This window comes from Ailuropoda melanoleuca, chromosome 3 (assembly GCF_002007445.2).
Source record: "Ailuropoda melanoleuca isolate Jingjing chromosome 3, ASM200744v2, whole genome shotgun sequence".
Taxonomy (NCBI): Eukaryota; Metazoa; Chordata; class Mammalia; order Carnivora; family Ursidae; genus Ailuropoda; species Ailuropoda melanoleuca.
In genome coordinates this window covers 81,811,217-81,833,052 of record NC_048220.1, presented here as the reverse complement: position 1 = coordinate 81,833,052, position 21,836 = coordinate 81,811,217, and the positions used below count along the sequence as shown (strand labels likewise).

The 21,836-nt window shown below is 41.6% G+C and overlaps 1 protein-coding gene across 4 annotated transcripts in view; it reads left to right on the top strand.

Moving 5' to 3' along the window:
- The window catches only part of EPB41L4A (erythrocyte membrane protein band 4.1 like 4A), a 237,804-nt gene that overhangs the window by 174,486 nt on the left and 41,482 nt on the right, over window positions 1-21,836 (top strand). For all 4 annotated transcript variants that reach the window (XM_002919171.4, XM_034656612.1, XM_034656611.1 and 1 more), the window contains exons 13-15: window positions 16,377-16,467; window positions 18,948-19,031; window positions 19,980-20,090. In XM_002919171.4, coding sequence (XP_002919217.1) covers window positions 16,377-16,467; window positions 18,948-19,031; window positions 19,980-20,090 — 286 coding nt within the window. The remainder of the gene's footprint in view (window positions 1-16,376; window positions 16,468-18,947; window positions 19,032-19,979; window positions 20,091-21,836) is intronic.

The window sequence follows — 21,836 nt, the reverse complement described above, 5'->3', positions numbered from 1 at the left end:
GCTGGTCCGCAAGCAGACAGCTGCTGCTCCAGCCAAGCACCTTGTCTCTGTGCAGGAGAGCGGACCCAGTGTTGCCAACACTTCCAGTGTTTTATGGGAAGAATACAATTTGGATATTTATGTAAAGTTTCCAGAATTTTGAATACTGACAATTTCATTTTAAGGAAAGTCTCTGTGTGCTAAGGTGGAACCTTCCTGAGGTCCAGATGTGGTGGGAGGGCTGCATCTTTGGAACCTGTTGACTGACAGCTGGCGTGCATGGCTGACCCACCTGCTTCTGGGGTTCACTGCAGGATTCTCCAGCATCCCCTGTGAGCATCACTAGATCAGATCCAACACTCCATGACTCCCAGCACAAGCATTTTTCTGTCAGTAGGTCATCTGGCCACACCAGGGGAAGATGGTGCCATACAGCTCTGGAGCCTGCAGCGAATGCTTCACACGTGGGGAGCTGACCAGCCTCCATGGGTGACCTGACGCGGGTGCAACCCAAAGCAGGAGAGACAGAAAAATGCTTTGATATAGTGAAGTACAGCTTCCCCTGATGCCGTGTATAGCTCCGGGCTCTTGAGAAATAGTAATGTCAAGAAAGTAATAATCATTCCTTGAGTACTTCCTGTGATTGGCGCATTGTGTGAGGTGTGACGTCAGCAGAAGCCCATCTTGACTTGTGGCAATCAGAACTATATTTTAAAAGGTTTTGTAAAGCAGATGAAAGGGAAGCTATGTGAGTAGAAACCGATGTCAGTCTGGGGCAGGGTGATCTAGTAAACTACGTCTGATAAATCCAGGTTCAGCCCCAGTAGCCCATGTCCTAACCATGCAATGTTCTGAAGACATTTAACCAGCCTGAGCCTCAGTTTCTCTGTCTGTCAAATGGGGATATGACCCCCTGCCTTGCAGGTTGTTCTCAGGGGGTGCTGTCTGAAATGGGCAGAGCGTAGTGCTGAGCACAGGTAGGGGCTTGGTATCCTTGAGTTTTTCTCTCTAAAGCCAGAGGAACTCTTTCTCTACACAGTGTGAGCCAGTCTGTGAGTCCCCCTGTCGGTCTGGGAATTGCATGTACCATGTAGCATCAGTGTGACATATAAGGGATGACATGATTGTATGGAGGAGGTCGGCCTTTTGAGGGTGAGGGTGGAGAGAGTCATTCAAGTACAGCCAGTGGGGCTTCAGAAGGAAATTGGATGCCCTTTGTTCTAGAAGATTTTATAAAGACAGGGTGTGAGGGAAGTGGGCAAGTCGCAGTGCCGTCCGTGTGTGGGTTTCTCCTGCCTTGCCCACCTGCAGACGTCTCGGTGCTCCAGGGCAGCTGCTGGCAGGACGTGTGAGCAGCCCAGAGTTGGAGGTCATCTTGCTAATTGTGTTCCTACTTCTCAGAGTAGCCAGTTTTCGTCTCTGATTTTTATATTGTACCCCATGCTGACCACTCTCCAGCCCCCTGGGTGATTCCACGGCCATGAATTGGCAACAACAAATTCCTCCCAGTGAATTCATAATACTGATGAGATTGTGTGATAGTTTTAGAATTCAGATAATCGTTTCATCTTCTGTGTAAAGGTGGTTTCTCCTCGTGGAAGTAATTACTAGTTGCTAGGCCTACCCACATGCATTTTTCATGTCAAGCAGACAATGGAAACTGATGATAAAGGGCAAAGAGGAAAGTGCTCAGAGAGGAAAGCAGAGTTGTTGAATGAGGAATAGAAGCTGGAGCTCTGGATCCAGGATTTTGCAAGGTAAGTCCCAACCTCAGTAAGTTATGAGATCAGGTACTTTACATATAGAATATGAGCAGGCCTGTTGCTGTGTTTGTCATTACAGACACTGAAAACTGCCTAAATACCCATTAGTAGAGAGCTGGCCTAATAAAAGAAAACTTTGTATCCCTCAGAAATACCATGTCCCTTTTACAAGAAATCTGAGGGCAGGGTTTGAATTTGTGTTGGTCTCATTCTGCAGTCCCACATCATTTTCTGTGAAAGGCCACGTTCCCTCAGGAGTTCCGCAGGGAGAGGAATGCTCGTGTCCAGCAATCATTGAGCGCCACTGCATGCCTGGCACTATCCTAGACACCCTACAGACAGTATCGCACTCATTTGTTTTAGAAGATGCCGTGATTCATAATGTGCAGGTGACAAGACAGGCTGGGACTTGTCTAGGGCCCCAGACCTGGAATTTGAACCCAGGTCATTTTAGAGAGGAAAAGCAAAAAGGTGATACATTTTTGCTAATATGGAGTGATCTCCAGGACATAGTATGTATAAGCAAGGGAAAAAAAATGGGGGAGGGGAGCAGCAGCATAGAGTATGCTCCCATGATATAAAAGTACAAACAAAAATCAGGGATGGGGGCTGTGCATACGTGTATACTTGCACACAGGGTACATGAGAAACTAGCAACAGTAGTGGCTCTGGAAAGGGTTTCTGAAAGACGGGATCAGGAGTGGGAGACAGGTTTTTTACTGTATATTCTTTAATAGCATGTGCCTCTTTACCATGGTGTACTTTTTAAAAAGTTCTACAGATAATTGTTGTGAATGCATTGAGTTCACACAATGATTTCAGATGCACATTCAAGTCTCTAATAGATATGTTTTTGAAAAGCTTCGATGAGGAAACTGATACTATGCTAGGAAATATGCTTCGTAATTTATGGGAAGAGTAACAGAACAGAACAAGATTGATCATACAAAATTCAAATGCCGGGATTTCTACTGTGTTGTAACAGATACAACCCAAATCATCAAGGCAAGGAGCATAAGACATTCATATCTGTACATTTTTTAAAAAGAATTTATTTATTTATTTGAGAGCAAGAGCCAGAGTTCATGAGCAGGGGGAGGGGCAGAGACAGAGAATCTCAAGCAGACTCCGAGTCAAGCGTGGAGCCCAACATGGAGCTCGAGCTCATGACCCTGATATGACCTCAGCTGAAATCACGAGTCCCATGCTTAACTGACTGAGCCACTCAGGCGCCCCCATATCTGTACACTTTAATCCAGAAGATTGTGTTAGAGTCATTAAGTCAGAGCATGCTTTGTTTCCAAGGAGGAAAACTCAAGGTAGGACCAAGAGTCCTTGGATCAGATGAAGTATAGGACCGTCACCTTGTGCCAAGGGTAAGGAAACTTAGGCCCAAAGAGGTGAAATGATTTGTAAGTGCAGTATGTTGTGTACCCAGAGGGGATCTGCACAAGAGTCACTGGGCACTCTGACAAGTGTCTGGAAGGGGACTGTGTCATGATAGCTCTTGCACTCACTGGTCGCCTGGTAGGCATTGTGGAGTGTTTGCTTCTCTTCTCTGGTCAGCAGAAGATAAGAAGGGAAGAAATATAAGAAATATGAGGGAATTCAAACAAGCCATTCTGACCAGGACTGTTATATGGCTAGTTTTGGAGAGGATCTCTAGAAAATTTAATAGTGTTAATTTTGTTTTAGAGAGCTGTGATTGTGACACTCCTCCTTCAAGGTAACAAATCAGAATTAGATCATCTACTGAGATAATGATCCAGATCTGTGATTCCTGCTTCCTTTTTATCCAGACTAGAAGAATTCCTGCGGAGAGAGTCTTAGATTATCTCTTGACTGATTATGTAAGCAGCTGCATGGAGAAGTCATGTGGCACAGTGGGAGGAAAGAAAAAGGTTTACCCGATTGGAGTAGATTTGAATTCCTGGTCTGACTTGGCTGTGACCTGTGACTCGTCATTCAGCATTCTGATCTTTCATCTCATGATCCATAAAATAAATGAACTGGGTACATAAACACTAGAGATCCCTCTTGTTCCTTTTTTTTTTTTTTTAAGATTTATTTATCTATTTTGGGGAGAGAGCGAGTATGGGGGTAGGGGCAGAAGGAGAGAGAAACAGACTCCCCGCTGAGCAGGGAGCCTGATGTAGGGCTCGATCTCACAACCCTGAGATCATGACATGAGCTGAAATTAAGAGTCAGATGTTTAGGGGCGCCTGGGTGGCACAGCGGTTAAGCGCCTGCCTTCAGCTCAGGGCGTGATCCCGGCGTTCTGGGATCAAGCCCCACATCAGGCTCCTCTACTATGAGCCTGCTTCTTCCTCTCCCACTCCCCCTGCTTCTGTTCCCTCTTTCGCTGGCTGTCTCTATCTCTGTCGAATAAATAAATAAAATCTTTAAAAAAAAAAAAGAGTCAGATGTTTAACCAACTGAGCCACCCAGGGGCGCTGAGATACCTCTTCTTGCTAAAAGTCTCTCTTCTTTTCTTTGGCTTATCTGTCATAGAGTTAAAAGAACCAAGATTTTGGAAAGCTTTCTTTAAGTATTTTTTAATATAGCCATCATTTCAGAAACCTTACAGACTTGTGAAAAATACCTTCCCAGATCACAAAACACATTTTTCTCATTGGAAATATACAATGTTTTTGCATACTTTTATATACAAAAGTATAGCTGGTTCTTTAAAACTTAAGTTCAAACGAAATTCTTACTGACAAACTGAATGAAATTAATTGCAGCAAGCTTTACATTAATACACTTTTCGAACTGTTCTTTTAGTCAAAATTGACCAGATGAATAGGGGTTTTACCTCTTTGGTTAACCCATGGTGAGAAATTCATACTGTCTTGCTGGGTACACATAGAAAGAGGCCATTCTGGACAGGTTTTTGCATGGCATTGTCTCTGCCTTTGACTTCTGTGTGAATATAACCAAAGACTAGTTCTTTCGTGAGCCTACTTGTTCTTTTAGAAATCAGCTGTGTGAGTTGTTTGCACCTTGGCAGTTGCTTGTGGTCACAGTTCCTGAGGCCCTGCCTTGATTTTCCAAACAATTTAGGTACACTTTTCTGCCTTTTCACCCCTCTTTCTCTACATATAGAGGTCCAAGGGTGTCTGTCAACTGCTTGAGATTGTTTTGAGATGGATCTCTTAAGAGATGGCATCTGAGGGTTTCACACCTTTGTTTTACTATCAGATTCAGGATTCACAGTGATTTCTTCTCTGTCTGAGTCTTCTTCAGACTTAGAGAACGTCTGGGATTGATTTCTGTTATTGGTATCAATGTGAAAAATGGTTGGAGTTCCTAGAGTTCAGGGTTATTTTGATTGGTGCAGGGAGAGGAGGTGAGTAAGGTAGAAAAAGAACTACCTTTACTGTGGAGTAGGTTCCCTAGTTGGCACTTTGAACAATGTGTGATGTGGATCTGGGGCCAAGAGTCCTGAGGGGTGACGGGAAAGTCCCCTGTAGCAATGGCCTTGCCTCTCTCCTCTCTCCTGGGGTGAGAAAGGGGCATCTGAGGAAACTACCCAGTTTCCTTCTCAGAGAAGCTGGAGTCAGATCCCAGAGGAGGAGTCACTCAGCTGGGGGAGTCACCAGTTTTGGGGCTACTGTTAGAGCCCAGGTACCAGGCACACCCATGAATGGAGAAGTGGGTTTTCAGAGAAAGAATAGAGTAGACTCACTGTGAGAAACACCAGAGGACCACACAGTTCTGAGAGGAGAACGGGGGTAGGAGACAGGAGCCTTGAATTCCAGTCTGTGAGGTCCTGCTGTGTCTTGAAGATGAATCCCTCACTTGAGCTGGTTTCCTTGCACCTGAACAGTAGGTAACGTTACGTCTTTGGGTAACCCCATGAGGAAGGTGGGTGGTAGTCTCATTTTACTCGTGAGGAAACTGAATCTCAGAAAGTACGTATTCAAGGTTACACAGATCCTAAGAGCGTGTCAGGATTTGAACCCAGGTGTTTGGTATATTAAGGCCTCTATTTAGAAAGTCAATGGAAAATAAAAAAGGTGAAAGGCTCGAGTTACTTGAAACTGTGCATCACTGGTTTTCCGCACTAGTGCATGATCTCCTTCCTTGTGAGATGGACTTGTTCCCACACATCATGTGGAGAAGACAGCACTCTGCTCGTTTATAGAAGCACCAGGCCCGTCTGATTCTACTTCAAGGCATTGTTTTATAAAGAGGTTGTTTAAGTTCTTTGAGACAGTTTACCTAGCAAAGGGGGGCGGGAGGCAGTAACAGTGTTGACTGTGGGGAACATCGGGGAGACCATATAGGCAGGTGTGTGTTTGTTCAAGGCTGTTTTCCTCAGTTGGCCCTCTTTTCTCTTGGCCTTGAAGCTGATGTTTACTTTCATTCTGTAAAAGATTTCTTAATATATGGCAAGTCTGGTTAGATGTTCTCTAAAAAGTTAATATTTTCACTCTTCCCTTGAGTGTTTAGCATTCCATGCATAGCTACCAAAATTAGAAAAGCAAGCAAAACGAAATATCATAGCTTTAGTGAGTTACCGTGAATGGTACCTTTTTTTCCCTTTCCCTTGTCCTTCATCAAGAATTTATTGAGCACCTCTTTGACACAAGCCATGTGATATTATGATTTACAGTAAGAAATACATATTTGGTCTTTATTCCCTTTCCTGATTTCTGGCACGGAGCTCCTAAACCGTTGGAATTTCCTAAGTGATGAGAGCAATAAAGCCGAAGGAGCCTCTTTGTTATTCACCCCTTCTAACCACACCTGAGGTTACGGGTGGGGGGGAGGCGAGACTTTTGGGAAGCCCCTAAAGATGGGGGCTGGTTGCCAGGGGAACCAACTATAGTTAGAGTTGGAATTTTCAGCACTACCCCCTGACCTCTGGGGAGGGGAGAGGTGTTGGAGTTTGAGTTCAATCAGTGATAGCCAATAATTTTGTCAACCATTCCTGTGTTTTGAAGCCTCCAAAAAAAACCAGAGGAAGGGGTTCTGAGGGGTTGGTGAATTCATGGAGACGCAGTGAGTAATGTTCAGGCCCCTCCTCATACCTTGCCCTGTGCATCTCTTCCAGTTGGGCATTTTTGAGTTATATCCTTTTATAACAGACTGGTGATCTACTAAGTATGCTGTTTCTCTGAGTACTGTGAGGCCCTCTAGCAAATTAATCTGAAGAGGGGGCAGTCTTGAGGGACCGAGCCCTTAACTTGTGGGATCTGACAACATCTCCAGGTAGATAGTGTCGGAATTTAGTTAAATTGCAGGCCACCCAGTCAGTGTCCTCTGAGAATCGAATTGCTTGTAGTTGTTCGATAAAACATGCAGTAGAGACCCTTTTCCACGAAGCACAGATAAATGAATAAAACTTGGCTCCTGGTCTAGGGGAACTTAGTCTTAGAAAATAATAATGCAGTTATTTTGCACTTATTAAAAGCTAAGCACTGTGTTAAGCACTTTTTAAAATTTATTATTGTTTTTTAATTTTTTTAAGTAGGCTCCACGCCCAGTGAGGGGCCTGAACTCACAACCCTGAGATCAAGAGTTGTATGCTCCACCCACTGAGCCAGGCGCCCCAAGCACTTTCTATAAATTATCTGATCCTCATATTCATTCTATAAGTTGTTGGTGATACCTCTATTTTATTGATGAGAAACCTGAGCCCCAGAGGGATTTAATAACTTGTCCAAGCTCACACAGTCAGGTAAATTAGCAGAGCTGAGAAAGAAATGCAGGTTTGTATGACTTGCACTCTTGTACCTTTAACCACTTAATCAGACTAGACTAGAGAGGTAAAAGATGTACTCACATGTGGGCAGGATGTATCAAGTGTCAGAGAGTGGAGCGCTGGAAGAGTTTAAGCGTCCAGTAGGATTATTTGCTTATGGCTGAAGGTAATCTATGATGCTGTTGTGAAGACAGTGGTTTTTGAAGGCTGGCTGGATTAGGGCAGTAGATTTGAGGCTGAGGGATGCAGGTCCTGGTGGGGAAGGAGATATAGGAGGACTTCTTGAAGGATTGTGTGGATATAGTTTTGATTCAATCACTTTTCAGGTTCTCTTTCTTGAAGAGAATCTGCCTGCCATAGTAGACTTGCTGGCTCTTCTCTCCAGCCTACCTTTTACCAGTGGACCGTTTCCCATTGTCCATAAGAAAGGCAGACCTTTTCCTCGTCTAAAATCTGTTACACTGTTTTGTCCTTAAATGATAAAAACCTCTGAGTTAGTGTCTGGAAACTAAATGGCCTTAATTACCTTAATTATTAAGCAACACCTTTTCTTTTTTTTTTCCCCAAGGTTTATTTATTTATTTGAGAGAGAGAGAGAGAGTGCGTGTGTGTGTGTGTGTGCGTGTGTGTGTGTGTGTGTGTGTGTGCAGGAGTGGGGAGTGGGGGAGGCGCAGGATGGGCAGAGGGAAAGAGAGAGGGGGAGGAGACTCCGCACTGAGCGGGTAGCCTGATGACATAGGGGCTGGATCCTAGGACCCTGAGATCATGACCTGTGCTGAAACCAAGAGTCAGACACTCAACCCCCTGAGTCACCCAGGCACCCCAACAACACCTCCTTTTCTCCGACATTTCCTCATCTTGACTTTCGACAAAATTGAAGGAGGACCCAATTGATTTGTCATCTGATAGAACATTTGAAATAATTTTAGATAATATATCACTGCTAGACATGTAAGTCATAGAATTTCTTTAAAGATATTGTGTTCATGACAGAATACATGCAGCCCTATTTATGTGAACAAGATATCTCAGCATTGAAATCTATCTAAAAACAGGAATAGAATTATTGCTAAACTGTTTCATTTAGCACTAAATATTCTTCAGTGCATTTAACCTATGTCATCATTGGGAAAACAAAACTACCTTGTTCATCTCATTGAGAATTACTTTCTAATAAAAGTTTACTTTTTACTTGTAATAATTATCAACATTAGTTTGGTATGCTAATAAACTATGAATAATTGTAATGATTTAGTTCAGAAGAAAATTTTAACTCCTAGAGCTTTATGGTCTTGGGAAATAAAATTTAAAATATATTTCTATCTTTTGTCACAGAGAAGTGAGATAGGGTGATGAATAAAACTTGTCAAGTGTAAAACATATATTACTCTGGGATAAATTTTTCTAGAGAAGGTGGAATTGAAATGTAAATACAAGGAGAAAAAAGAATGCCATGAAATTTCCAAATGTAAACTCATTTCATCTAATTTTAAAATGAATGACTGTGGGTGTCAAATCTCTATGGTATTTTATTACATTGGATACAATGAAGAGAGTCATGAAACAATTCCATTTTAAAGTGTCAATATTTACTATATGCTGCAAATGACATTCTTTGGTATTATTTAAACTTTCTTTTTAAAGTGAAGTATACTTGACATATAATATCCTATTAGTTTCAGGTGTACGTCATAGTGATTTGATATTTCTATACATTATGAAATGATCCCTGTGATAAATCTAGTTACCACTTATCACCATACAAACTTGGAACTATTTAAACTTTTGATAAAAAACGTTAGATATCACCTTGGAAACATGCACTGAGGCACAACAGTTTTTCAGATTTTTTTAGTGAGCACTAGGTAAAAAGCTGAAAGAACATTAAGTTATTAAGGCCTCTTAGATATGAGCTTAACTATGGAAACAGAAAAAAATAATTTTCCCGATTGTACCTTAACTAAATGAGCTTTTTTAAAGCAATTTTTATATACAATCGTGTGCTTTGTATACATTTTATATACTGTTATAATTGCATCGAATAAAAACCTCTAAAGCAGGGGTCTAGCATACTCCTCTGAAACAGAACCAACTTCAGGTTAGAGATGGAACTGTCCACCTGTCTGCACCAGGTGAGATAAATGGTTTGACAGAACGTGACTGGAGAAGGTTTGCTGTATGTTGCTCCAAATTGTGTGGTCCTGTTGGAGGAGCTGGGGGAGTGTAAGAGTTCTGTCAGGGTAGGATGTGAACATTTACTCAATCCTCTTCGCTTGAATTGTGTCTTCCTGTCACAGAAAAACTTGGTATTTAAGTGATTTGCCACCTCTTGATTCCAGCCAGCCATTCACAGATAGGTGTTGTCATTGAGCCTATGGGTGCTGAAAGGAAAGATGGTGCCTTTCTGCTGCTGCCCTGTCTGGCAGTCGCTCCAGCACACACAGGTATAGATCACAAGTCCTTTAGATAGAATCCTTTCATTCTACTCTGAGCACCTCAGGGAGTGAACAGATGACTTCACAGGCTCAGAAGTGCCTTTCTTGTTCTTGAACCTGGCTTTCTGAACATTCTCAGGGTGTGTGCACCTTGGGAACTCTGCCGAAGGGGCAGAGGGTGCAGTGCCTTCATTTCCACCCAACTCATACTCCCAAGTTGATCATTTTGGTCATGAGGAAAGCATAGGGATCCAGGAGAGTACTGGGTCGGAGAAGAAGAAATTGGAAGCAGACCAACCAGGGAAAGGATCTTTCATGTGTAGACATATTTTCCTAGCATCTTTCTCATCCACACCCAATTCTTTATAATCTACCCTCCAGCTTTTTAGCAGAAAACCTTGTTTGATCTTGCAGTTGACATGTAGCAAAATCAGTGTCTTAAAAGTCTGTATGCTTATGGTGAAGAGGTAACTGCTAAAATACCACCCTTGGGATTTTTGAATGCAGAAACTCTTAAAAGAAGCAGAGATCTTGGAGTGCCTGAGGGGCTCAGTTGGTTAAACATCCAAGTCTTGATTTTGACTCAGGTCATGATCTCAGGGTTGTGAGATCGAACCCCGAACTGGGCTTCTTGCTGGATGTGGAGTCTGCTTAAGATTCTCTCTGTCACTCTGCCTTTCCCCCCCTTAAAAAAAAAAAAAAGAAAGCAGGGATCTGGCTGCCTGTTTGCAGTGAATGGGCTAATGGCAGGCATTTGAAATTTAAAGAATTAGCCATTGGATGCTGAAAAACTTATATTTTCCAAATTTTGTGTTTTGAGATTCAGTTTTGTTTTACCTAATTTAATGAGTGACTGTTCTGCCAAATTTTCCTGTTCGACTGTAATTTGTTGTATTAGAAAAATGTCTTATTTTCCTAACTTGCTATACGTTCTGCCATTTTTTCCATAGTACCTAGTCTAACGTTGGTGAAACGCAAAGTGACTTTGTACTGTCAGTGTGACAACTAGAACTAAGCTGTATTTCCAATTATTAGCTTGTTCTTAATTCATGAATAGCACTTTTTTCCTGATAAATTGCATTGGGTTAGGTAATATAAAATCAAGTTAGTTTTACTGAAACCTAATATGTAATTGTTGTATTAGGAATCTGTCCTGATTGTTTGTCTTAAGCATCAGATATTGGTTTTTTTTTTAACTTAGATAAGAAAAAGTGAATGAAGGGGATAAAATTTAACTTAAAAATTTACAGATTTATCGTATTTGAGGGTTCTTTTAATGAAATCATTTATATATTACAGTCTTGCTTTACTTATTGGCAATTTGTCCTTTCCCTCATGTAACTGAATAAGGCATTGTCACTTGCCAAATACATCTTTTTTCATTTAATGCCACACATTTATCCTCATGCCCACTCTGTAAATTAAAAGCATTGGCAGCATTTAGATAATATCAGGAATGTAATTTAGGTTGACAGGTATCAAATGGAGCTGCAAATTTTGTGAGACCCCTAATACTATTTAAATGCAAAGTGTTTTTATAACTGAAAATCCATGTATATTCATCACCAATCTTGACATCACAGTGATGACTTTTCAGAATTGTCTGCAGATCAAGTGGCTAAATAGATCCCGGGAAAGTTGATTCTGTTTCTGACAGCCACTCTTCCTGAACTGAAGGCGAGGGTCATTGAAGGTGAGGGCACTCAAACGTGAACAGGACCAAACGACCCAAAAGCCTGGTAGTGGTCTGATGCACATGGGCTGGAAGCATTTGCATATAGGATGTTGAAAATGAACAAGCAAGATGCCTGTAGAGCACCGGAGACCGGCGTAGCAGTGCTGTCTAAACTGTAGAGAATTGTGGGCGCCCACACTAAGCTGCAGTGACTAACAGTCTGGAGACCAAAATGATCAGAGGAGTTAAATTTGGCTCCTTAATGAACTATAGCAGCCCCCCGATAAGCTCACTCTTCCAAACAGGACTAGCCTCTGGGAATAATGCCCATTGTCTTTTTAGTGCGAACAGTGTAGAATGAACTGGGCGTTCCTAACTCTAAGTGGTCTTGCTAGCATTAGTATTTTATCTAAAATAAAATGCAGATTATGAGAACCTTAATAACCAGATATCAATAACTGATTTCTGTTATAGATAACCTGCAGCTGTCATTTAAAAGAGCAGTGGGTTATGGCAGAAGGTAGCTTTCAAAACTCTAAGAAGTGGCCAAGTCCTGTAGGATATGGCTGCATGTCCTCTTTCTTGCATTTCCCATAGCTGCACATACAGATTTTTTTGAGGGGGGGGACTTAGTTTTGACACTTCTACAAAATAACATCTTTATCTTGAATTTTCCCTGCTAGTGGTCAAAATAGAAACAAATATATCCTTTACAGGAGTAGACCTTCATTGATGCCTGCCATGTGTTAAGCACTGTGCTAACAGCCATGGAGCAGTACAGTAATATGTCCTTCAATTTATTAAGATTTGAGGCCTAAACTTTTATTAATAATTAAAAAAATAATTTTAGTGCATATCTTCTGAAATATGTATATAATTCATGTTTCTAGATATTTTAGATGGAAAACAACTGTTCGGCTTTATCTAAAAGAAAGAATTGCCCCAAATGGAGTGATTTGTGTAGTGTAGGAAAATTGCCCTCAATATTTTATTTCTTGAATTGGACAGTGGTTAAATAGCAGTTCACTTTATAATAATTTGTTAAACTCTTCACATCTATATGTTATATTCTTTCCTGGTGGTCCATTGTAATTTATGGTGAAAAAGGAGTGAGGGAAAAAGATTTTTCCAACCTGAAAATATTTCCTAGAGCAGTGCCTGGAAATCCATTGTGATCAGTTAATTATTTTAGTTAATATTTGGCTTCTCCTTTTCCTCTTTACAATGGAACTCTTCTCTGGCCAGTAATACATGAAAGCACAAGCCTTTTAGTGTGATGGGTTTGTCAGTTCACCTTTTCTCCATAGCCCGCGCATCTGAGCTAATATACAAGGCATGGTTCTGAAAAGTGCTAGGATATGGGGGAGGGGTGTCGGGGGTGGGGGTGAGAAGCTTGGAAAGGAAAACAGTTAGTAGTGCACGTCAGCAACATGGAGAGTCAGGAAACCTCAGTAATGGGGCACCTGGGTGGCTCAGTCAGTTAAGCGTCTGCCTTGGGCTCAGGTCATGGTCCCAGGGTCCTGAGATTGAGCCTGACATTGGACTCCCTGCTCAGTGGAGAGCCTGCTTCTTCCTTTCCCTCACCCCCTCCGTCCACTCACGCTCACTTGCTATCTCTCAAATAAATAAAATCTTAAAAAAAAAAAAAAAGGAAACCTCAATGATGCATATCCTATCTCTCTCACTTTGGCAGATTTCAGTAACCAACACAACCTAGCTTGACTGAATTGCTTACCTTTCTTCTCAAATGGTAGTGTGATAACATCTCACTAATTTGACCTAATTAGTTAAAACATGGGGTTTTAAAAGTATAGTTATTTTAAGTGCACCTTTAGCAACATATATAAAGCTAATAAATATTGCCTAATTAGGGCTTTTTCAGAACCCTACATCCACGAATAGAAAAGCTTTAGTTATAGTTAGGATATGAGTGTTATGTGAGGGGGTCCTTCAGAAGTGCTCCCAGTAAGTTAATGCTTGTAAGTAGCTTTTCCCCCGTTGTCTGTTTTCCTCATAACATTTTTAAGCCCCAGGCTTGTACAGCTCACATAGTTACAGAGAAGAGGAATACATATAAATAGACTTCTAGCTAGTAGTCCACTGTTTTGAATATAAAAGAACCATGAATTAGATTGTATTACGGCCAGTACCTTATTTATTTATGCTGTGTTTATGAGAGTTGTATGACTGTTATGTTAGTAAAATAGTCTTGACAGCCCAACAATTTATTCTGAAGAAGCCTGGCTAAACTGTTTCTGAGTGTTTGAGAGACAGCATGTATGTGGGTTTTTTTTACTGAAATTCTTTTGGAAAAACATCCATTTTATGTTTCATCTCAAAAATTATTTGGATGTCGTGAATAACCAGACATCAGTTTACTTAGAAAATATATATATGTGTATATATATACATATACATATACATAGTTTGAAACTTTTCTTTTTGAAAATAGTCTTGGATTTTTCTACCTGTTTATTAATTTTTCAGAAGATTCAGACAGAAAGAAATGAGGCAAAAGTGCTAAACACCTTCACTTTCTCCAAGGTGATCGGTTGTTAGAGTGAGAAGAAACTAATGATCAGTCTAAAGAGATGAGAAGTGAAGTGAACTCTTAGGCTAGTGGTCCAGGGCTTTGGTCCATGGGATGTTCACCTTTACTCATTGCTGCTTCCGTCGGTGTTATTGGCACTGGGGGTTGGCTCTCTGCTGTGTTCCCTCCTCCCCCCAGCCTGGGAAAATTGCCCTCATTTAATATAGATCCCTTCATTTATATTAAAAATTAGTAACACCTGCTGAAAACAATACCACATTTTTAAAAAGTTTATTAGGAACAATAAAAATGTTAATGTTGGGGCACACCCACTGTCTAGAGCACCAGTGAGTTAATGGCTCCCGTCACTGCCCCAGGGCCATACCGTAGGGAGTCCCACAGTCAGAAGCAGCTCCAGCTTTGGGAATCTGCCCTTGGGATTTTTATTAATGGTTAGGGCAGAATAGACAATGACTGGCCACTGCCCACATCTGTTAGCACACCGGGTAGTTCAAGGGAATTGGTTTTGTCCCATTCATCATAGCTGGTGGCATTGTCTGTAGACTCCAAACTGCTTTTCTAATGCTTGGCTTCTGAATGTTGCTCCAGCGTGAACTTACCTTTAATGCCAGATAGATCTTCAGGCTTATCTTTCTATGTCAGGATTCCAGAACAAGAACAAAATTCAGATATTGAATCCATGTCAAATTTCTTATTATGATAGCTTTAGGAACTCTTCGTTGAAACCACTGTTTATTCTTTCTGTCCAAGGTGTATTCATTGATGTTTATTTTTCCTGATGAGTCGTTAAACATGCCTCCAAGAGTTCTGAAGAGTCTGTCTCTTCCAGTGGACCCTCAATTTACAGACTTTTTTTTTTTAAGATTTTATTTATTTATCTGAGCGAGAGAGAGTGGGGAGCGAGCATGAACAGGGGGAGGGGCAGAGGGAGAACTAGACTCCCCGCTGAACAGGGAGCCCGACACGGCTCAATCCCAGAACCCTGGGATCATGACCTGAGCAGAAGGCAGACGCTTAACCAACTGAGCCCCCCAGATGCTCCTACTTAGGTTGACTTTTGAACTGGGGGTGGGGTGCAGATGGCGCATGGAAGGCTATGTATCGTGGTGGTTTAGAGCTTAAGTCTCTGGAGCTAGACTGCTGGGTTTCAAAGCTTGTCCCCTCACTCATAATCTATGGGACCTTGGGAAAAGCCTGTTTTTCTTATTTGTAAAAATGGGGATAATATTAGTATCTACCTTATAGGATTATTTTGAAAATTATATAAGTAAATGAAGTGCTTGGGACAGCACCTGACACATAGTAAGTGCTCAATAAATATTAGCTCTTAATACTATTACAAACTCACCTCATGAGTCAGAAACTGTCAGTGGTTAGTGGTGGTTACACTTGGATTGGCAGGACTTGAACTCTGGACGTCCTTCTGCCAGACACCTGCATGTCACATAGAGTTAACTGACCAAGGACTTGGCATCCCGGTGCTGGTCTCCCCTGCACGCCCCAGAGTGAGGCGCACACCACCTGCAGTGCTCACGGTCACCCCTGCAGGCTTACCAGCCTGTGTCCTGAGAAGGGGATCCAGACTTCCTGGGTGGGCCCACCTACTTACCTTTATTTGATCATGATTTCCAGCATTGTGTCTGCTGGGGGCTCCCTCTGCTGGTACATCAATCATGGATGTAAACATGAAGAGTAGTAGCTTTTAAACGGTTTTTTTAGGCTTTTAGAGATGTTTGTATTAAAAAAAAAATTGAAAACTTTTTTTTAACACGTGAGCGATAGAAATAACATCTGTATTACTTTTTTTGCCATTTGCATTATGAGTTGGAATATTTTTGTTTTGATTTAGAGTGGGGGCTATCGTGACATGCCAGAAACTAGTAATTTCTTCACCATAGACATCAGGGACTGATTATTAGGCCTTACCTACCAATATATAGTACTAAATATTTCAGAATCCTGTTTTAATAGTCTAAAGAATATCCATGATGTGGGGAGTCAGTTAACTCTTACAGTTTCAAAAGGGCCCCTTTTCAAGTGGTGTCATTCCTAAACCCCCTTGGATGTTGTTATCGAGGCTTAGTACATGTCAGAGAGTAGAACCTTAGATTTATTGGGTGGTTCATTATTAGAATTATAATTTACCAATAAAATGTGCCATGATGTCCCTAAAGTTGCTTTTTAAAATAACTTTCTGGCTTCTTTGTGTTTTTCTCACCACTATCTCTTTTCTTCCATCTTTCCTTCCCCTCTTTGCTGCTAGGGTCAAACGGCATAAATCGGGTAACAGCAAACATAGAAAATGGAGAAAATGAAGGAACGACTAAAATTATTGCACCTTCCCCAATAAAAAGGTGAGTCAGTTAACTGAAAGAACACAGGACAGTATGCTGTCACAAAAATGCTTTTTCCTGTTGGCAAGGTGAAGAATCTTTTTACTCTGATAGTTAGTACTTTTGATTGAAATAGTCTGTGAGCCAAAGAATACTTTAAAATGCCAGTGGAATATAAACATCAGGACCTGTCTCTCTCATTTGAAGGAAGTGCTCCTGCTGGCCCAGCATGGTGAACGCACAGACAGTCTGGGGTCGCATTCTCCGCAGCAAAGGGAAAATTCCACGTGATGTTTAAAATGGCATGCTATGATGGACTTACTCAGAGGGACCTGTGTAATAAAGTAGATGATATTCATGTTTAATGTACTGTGTTCATTACCGCGGTGCACTGAACTGTGGCCCTGGGAAGAGGGCTTATAGCATTTAGAGACGCAGGGCTGCAGAAGTCAGCGTTTGCATATGTATGAAGAGTTGTCACGGCCCTCTGCTTCCATTTTCCCAGGAGCATTCCCCAGCAGAAAGACTGTCTCTCAATATATTACATGGATTGTTTCCACGAAAGATCAGCCTTGTTCTCTGTTAAGACACTGTTTCAGCGTCAGTTTTTCCTATCTCCAATTATGTTCACAGAACAGCATTGGAGAAATACAATGAGCAGCTTTCATCAGCTCACACTGTCTATAGGGATAGCTCCCCCCATCGTGGAGAAGTCCAAGCAGTCAGAAATATGTGACCTTGACCGACTTCTTTGATCATCTACTCCATCTTTTGTTAGTAAATAACCATGTCTTCCTTCAGCTGGATTGTGGCTACGTGGAGGAATACAGTTGATAATCTCCTAGCAGAATAATTCTAAGATAGGAGGATTCTTGGAGTTGTGTTTTCTCCAGGGTTTTGCTTACATTTTCTTTTGTTTGATCCCGAGAACACTCCCTTTATGGACTCTTTTTGGAATGACAGTGTCTTTGCCTTTGCATACACTTTAGTTGGCCGTGCTTGCCTCAGTCAGCCTCCCAGCTGTGGATAGAGTGTCAGCTTAATCTGTATGTACAGGGTACGCATATGGTAAGTCCAACATAAGAACGGCAATCTTCCGTGAAATTCAGATCCCAAGCCTTTTTAGAATGTACAGAAGGAGTTCAGTCCCCTTTACAACTGCATTCTTGCCAATAGGACTGATACCTAAAGGGCCTCCAGATTTTCCCACTCAAGCTCCAGATGAGAAATGGCTTAGGGAGTGAATGCAATTAATTAGCCGCCCAGGATTTCATTATTTTCCAACTTTGGCCAGCTCTCCCATTTCCCCTTTCATCTACGTACTGAATTTCTCAATCTCACTTTTCCCTTTTCCCTTTTTCTTTCTGATTTATTAAACACACACTTTCTACTGTTGTATTAAGTATCTACCATATTTATTACTACTCATTTCAAAAGTAAGATTTTACTTTGGGCACTTGATCTTCCAGAGATTACTTAACTTTACTCAAAATAGTGTATTGGTCAAAAAATAAAACCTACCTACTCTATGCTAATACAATGACTTAAGTGCCTTTGTCAAATATATAATTTTTCAGGTTTATATTAATTCCTGTATAGATGTAGTATGCTAGGATACAAGTTTATTTTCCTTTTTTGAAATGACCTTGTCATTTTTTTCCTCTCTCTTCTTTGTTGGCTGTTGTAAAGAACCCTGCTATGACCATGTTCGAGGACGTTTATATAGAGGATTCCTCAAAAAGCCAGGGTTAAATGTGAATTAGAAGTTAAGTAGCTCTATCTTTTCCTGAGGCTGAGACTCTGGGGATGTGAGAGGTGATAAACCTCTCCTCCCTTAGTCATGGCCCAAGGCTTCTGATGAGTCCTTTCCTCTGTGTCTCCCCATGTGTGTCTAAAACAATTTGTTGGGGTTGAATAACAACTCAGTTATATTTACATTCTTAGGGCAGAAAGATGATACTAGGTCAGGAAATAGCATTTGGAAGTCATTCTGGTTTGGAAGGAAGAAGCCAAAATATGGCAGAACCTGGGGGCCAGGAAAGGTCAGTTTGGGTAGCCTGAACTTGTCCACAGCTGACCTACCTGCACAGATTTAGACCCACGTCCAGAGCTGAAAAGAGGGGCCAACCTCATGAGCCCTAATACCCCAGCTTTCCTTCCTTGTCAGCTTTCTTCTTTTCTTGTCTCTACCCTTGCCCTTGCTTCCTGTCCTGCAGGTGGACTCTCTTCATAGTTTCCTAACAGTGATGACCTGGCTTTTTTTACTCAAAGCAGTAATTCTAGGAAAAAAGGTGGAGGGGAACCCAGCAGTACTTGCTGGAGACATGAATTGTTTTAGGCAGCCACTTCATATTCTTTTTGGAATGAGTCACGGGTATAAATAAAAACACATTTTAAAACATTTGTTAAACAATTTCGCTGAGGAAGTAAATATGTGAATTTACTTCCTTTTATTCTCTAGTTAGTTTATTTTCCATGTTTTTTTCTTTTTTAAATTAAAGCTTTAAGAAAGCAAAGAATGAAAACAGCCCTGATACCCAAAGAAGCAAATCTCACGCACCATGGGAAGAGAACGGCCCCCAGAGGTAAAGAGAATCATTGTTTTTCTAAAGGAGAACAGCAGAAACGGGATTAGCGATTGCAGCTCATTAAATAATGGAATACAACTGCTTTGTGACTGGGTATTCAGATTCCTAAATCAGCATGACTGAGAACTTTTGAAGAGGGGTCAACAGGATGTATCCTAATGTGGAACTTTCTCCTGGAAGACAGGAAGGGAAACTGGTACGTGTATTGAGACACTACCTGGAATGTCATGATGATGGCTTAGAGTCAGGGAGTATATTTTTGAACTCTAAATGGCATATTAATGATAATCCCCTCTATTTTATAGTTTTTAAAAAACTGTGCTTGAAAAGTGTATTTGAGGATTAATGATTCTAGAAGAACTTTATTCACAGAAATATCCGTATATTCAGCTTCTTCCTGTCTGCAGCTACCAAACCAGCAACAGACCTGCGTTATACCTTACTGGCTAAATAGTTGTGGTAATTCCAGGTACAGTGACCCAGGGGTTCAAATTCTAACTCCGCCGCTTCCTAGCTACTTTACTTGGGCCACTCAACTCAACATTCCATATTTTTGCTTTCTTTTCCATTACGTGGGCCTAATAATCGTACGTCAGTGCTTGTGGTTGATAGGAAGGCTAGCTAGGATAAGGAATATACAGCTTTTTGCCCAGTCAGTGCCTGGCATACGGTAGGCTTGTTGTAAGTGCCAATTGTTATTATTACCATTCTTGGTGTGTTCACTTCTTACCATCGACAAATCCATTCCTGAAAGGTAATGACTCTTAATGATTTGATTTGGCACATCTTACCTCCCTTTTCTTTCATACATCTTGTCAGCAGAGAGAACTGTGTGCCCGTGATCCCGTGTTCCCTGAGAGGGTGAACACTTCTGTAGTTTGGGGCTGGGGGTCTGCCCCTCCAGGCCGCCTGCGGGCGTTGTTCACCATCCTTCTTCTATTGCAGTGGGCTCTACAGCTCTCCCAGTGACCGCGTGAAATCCCCGAAGTGCCCCTCTACGCGCCGCCGAAACCCCTCCTGGGGGAGCGATGACTCTGTACAGCCAACAAGGAGGAGGTGAGCTCCACACGGGCCCTCGGTTTTTAGTTTCCAAAGAAGCCTTGGGTCCCGGTCACATTTTTGTCACAAGTCATTCTCATAATATCATGACTGTCCTCCCAAGATAACAGAAAGCTTATGTTTTTTTGAGATAAAATGAGCTAGGGATTCTGGAGCATTTCTCTTTAAACAGCCCAAGTTTCAGAGAATAATTTCATAAAGTACTGGTAGGAAACTTGCTCTCTGTACGGCAATTAAGACGGATAAGTTAAAAAATACACGTTATGTATCTATTTAACAAATATATAGTATGTATAATATGTAACATATATATTACATTAATAATATATTTTATATGTAAAAGGTATTAAATGTTCTGACCTGAGGAGACAAAATTATGTTTATAGGTATACCTTAGCTGAGGCTAGTACCCTTTCTCCAGACTGATGTTGTTGCATAAACTGGAGTAAAACCCCTTTCAAAACACAGAGAAAATGGATCCTGTTACATTTTACCCAGCAGGTCAGGTTGGTTTTATGATTATATTTACATGTACTTAATTAAAAAAGAAAGCCCATATCTAGAAGTTTTGGACTCTCTGAAAAGCAGGCTGGGCAATGTGACAGGTCCAAGAGAAGACGACCTAGAAATGCCTAACCAATGAAATTCATTTCGTTCCTACTTCACAGAGACTGTGTTTTACTTTGGGTACCTGCAGACAGGTATTTTGTAAGTGACTTTTATAATTATGAGAAGTTCATGTCATGTTCTCAACCATCAAGATCACTGGGGATCAGGAAACAGAAACCCTTCTTTCTTCTCTGCCCTTATTGGTACTTACTTGCTGGTCCATTGCTGGTTCATTTCCTTTGGCTTCTGCCAGTTTCCCAGAGTCTCGTTCCCCAGCTTTCTCAAACCAGGTCCAGCTTCACCGAAATCCTTTGATGGTGAAGGAGACAGAGGTCAACAATGCCTTCATCTAGTAGGCCTGAAAAGGGGGAGCTGAATCATGACCGCCAGTGATTAGATACAATAAAGGGATAAAAGTTGACATAGTTGACATTTATTATGTTCCAAGTACTGAACGAAATTGATTGCTATATATTATCTGATCCCCATAATAACCCTGTGGAAAATGGCATGTGTATCACTCCGTCACTAGGCGTTTCCAGCAGAGAGGGATTGAGGTGGGGAATTGCATGCAAGTTCGAGTAGCATTGAAGGAGCTAAAGGCAGAGAGGTACACCCTGAGATCTGGATGCTGTATTGGCCCTGGGCTGGCAGGATAAAAGCTTTTTCTGCCTTGGAGCTGGCCTTCATGAATCCGTGCTTGCTGCTGACGTTGCTGTGGGCACCACCACTAGCAAGTCCTCTTGCTGCCACTGCCAGAAGGACCACTGCCGTGGCTAATGCTGTGGGTCTCCTACCTGTCAGGTGTGCAAGAGCAAATGCCATAGGTATGCCAGAAGCAGAATTGCCTCCCCTTTTCTCCTGCCTTCAAATCTCACCTGAGCGCCTCTCTAAGTGGAACCCAGCTGGCAAAGGAGTCTGAGAAAATGTGGTTTTCAGGCTTCCAGTCTTGACAACGCGGGGAGATTATTGATGGGTTGGGATGGGACTGTGTACCAGTGGAAAGTACTTGGCCTAGATGAGAAGGGGGAGGCGGGCATGGGGGATGCAGGTAACTGTCTTTTGTGATTTGGATCCAGAGCTGTACATCTATAAAAGTCAGGGATAATAAATCATCATTTAAATATAGAGGGG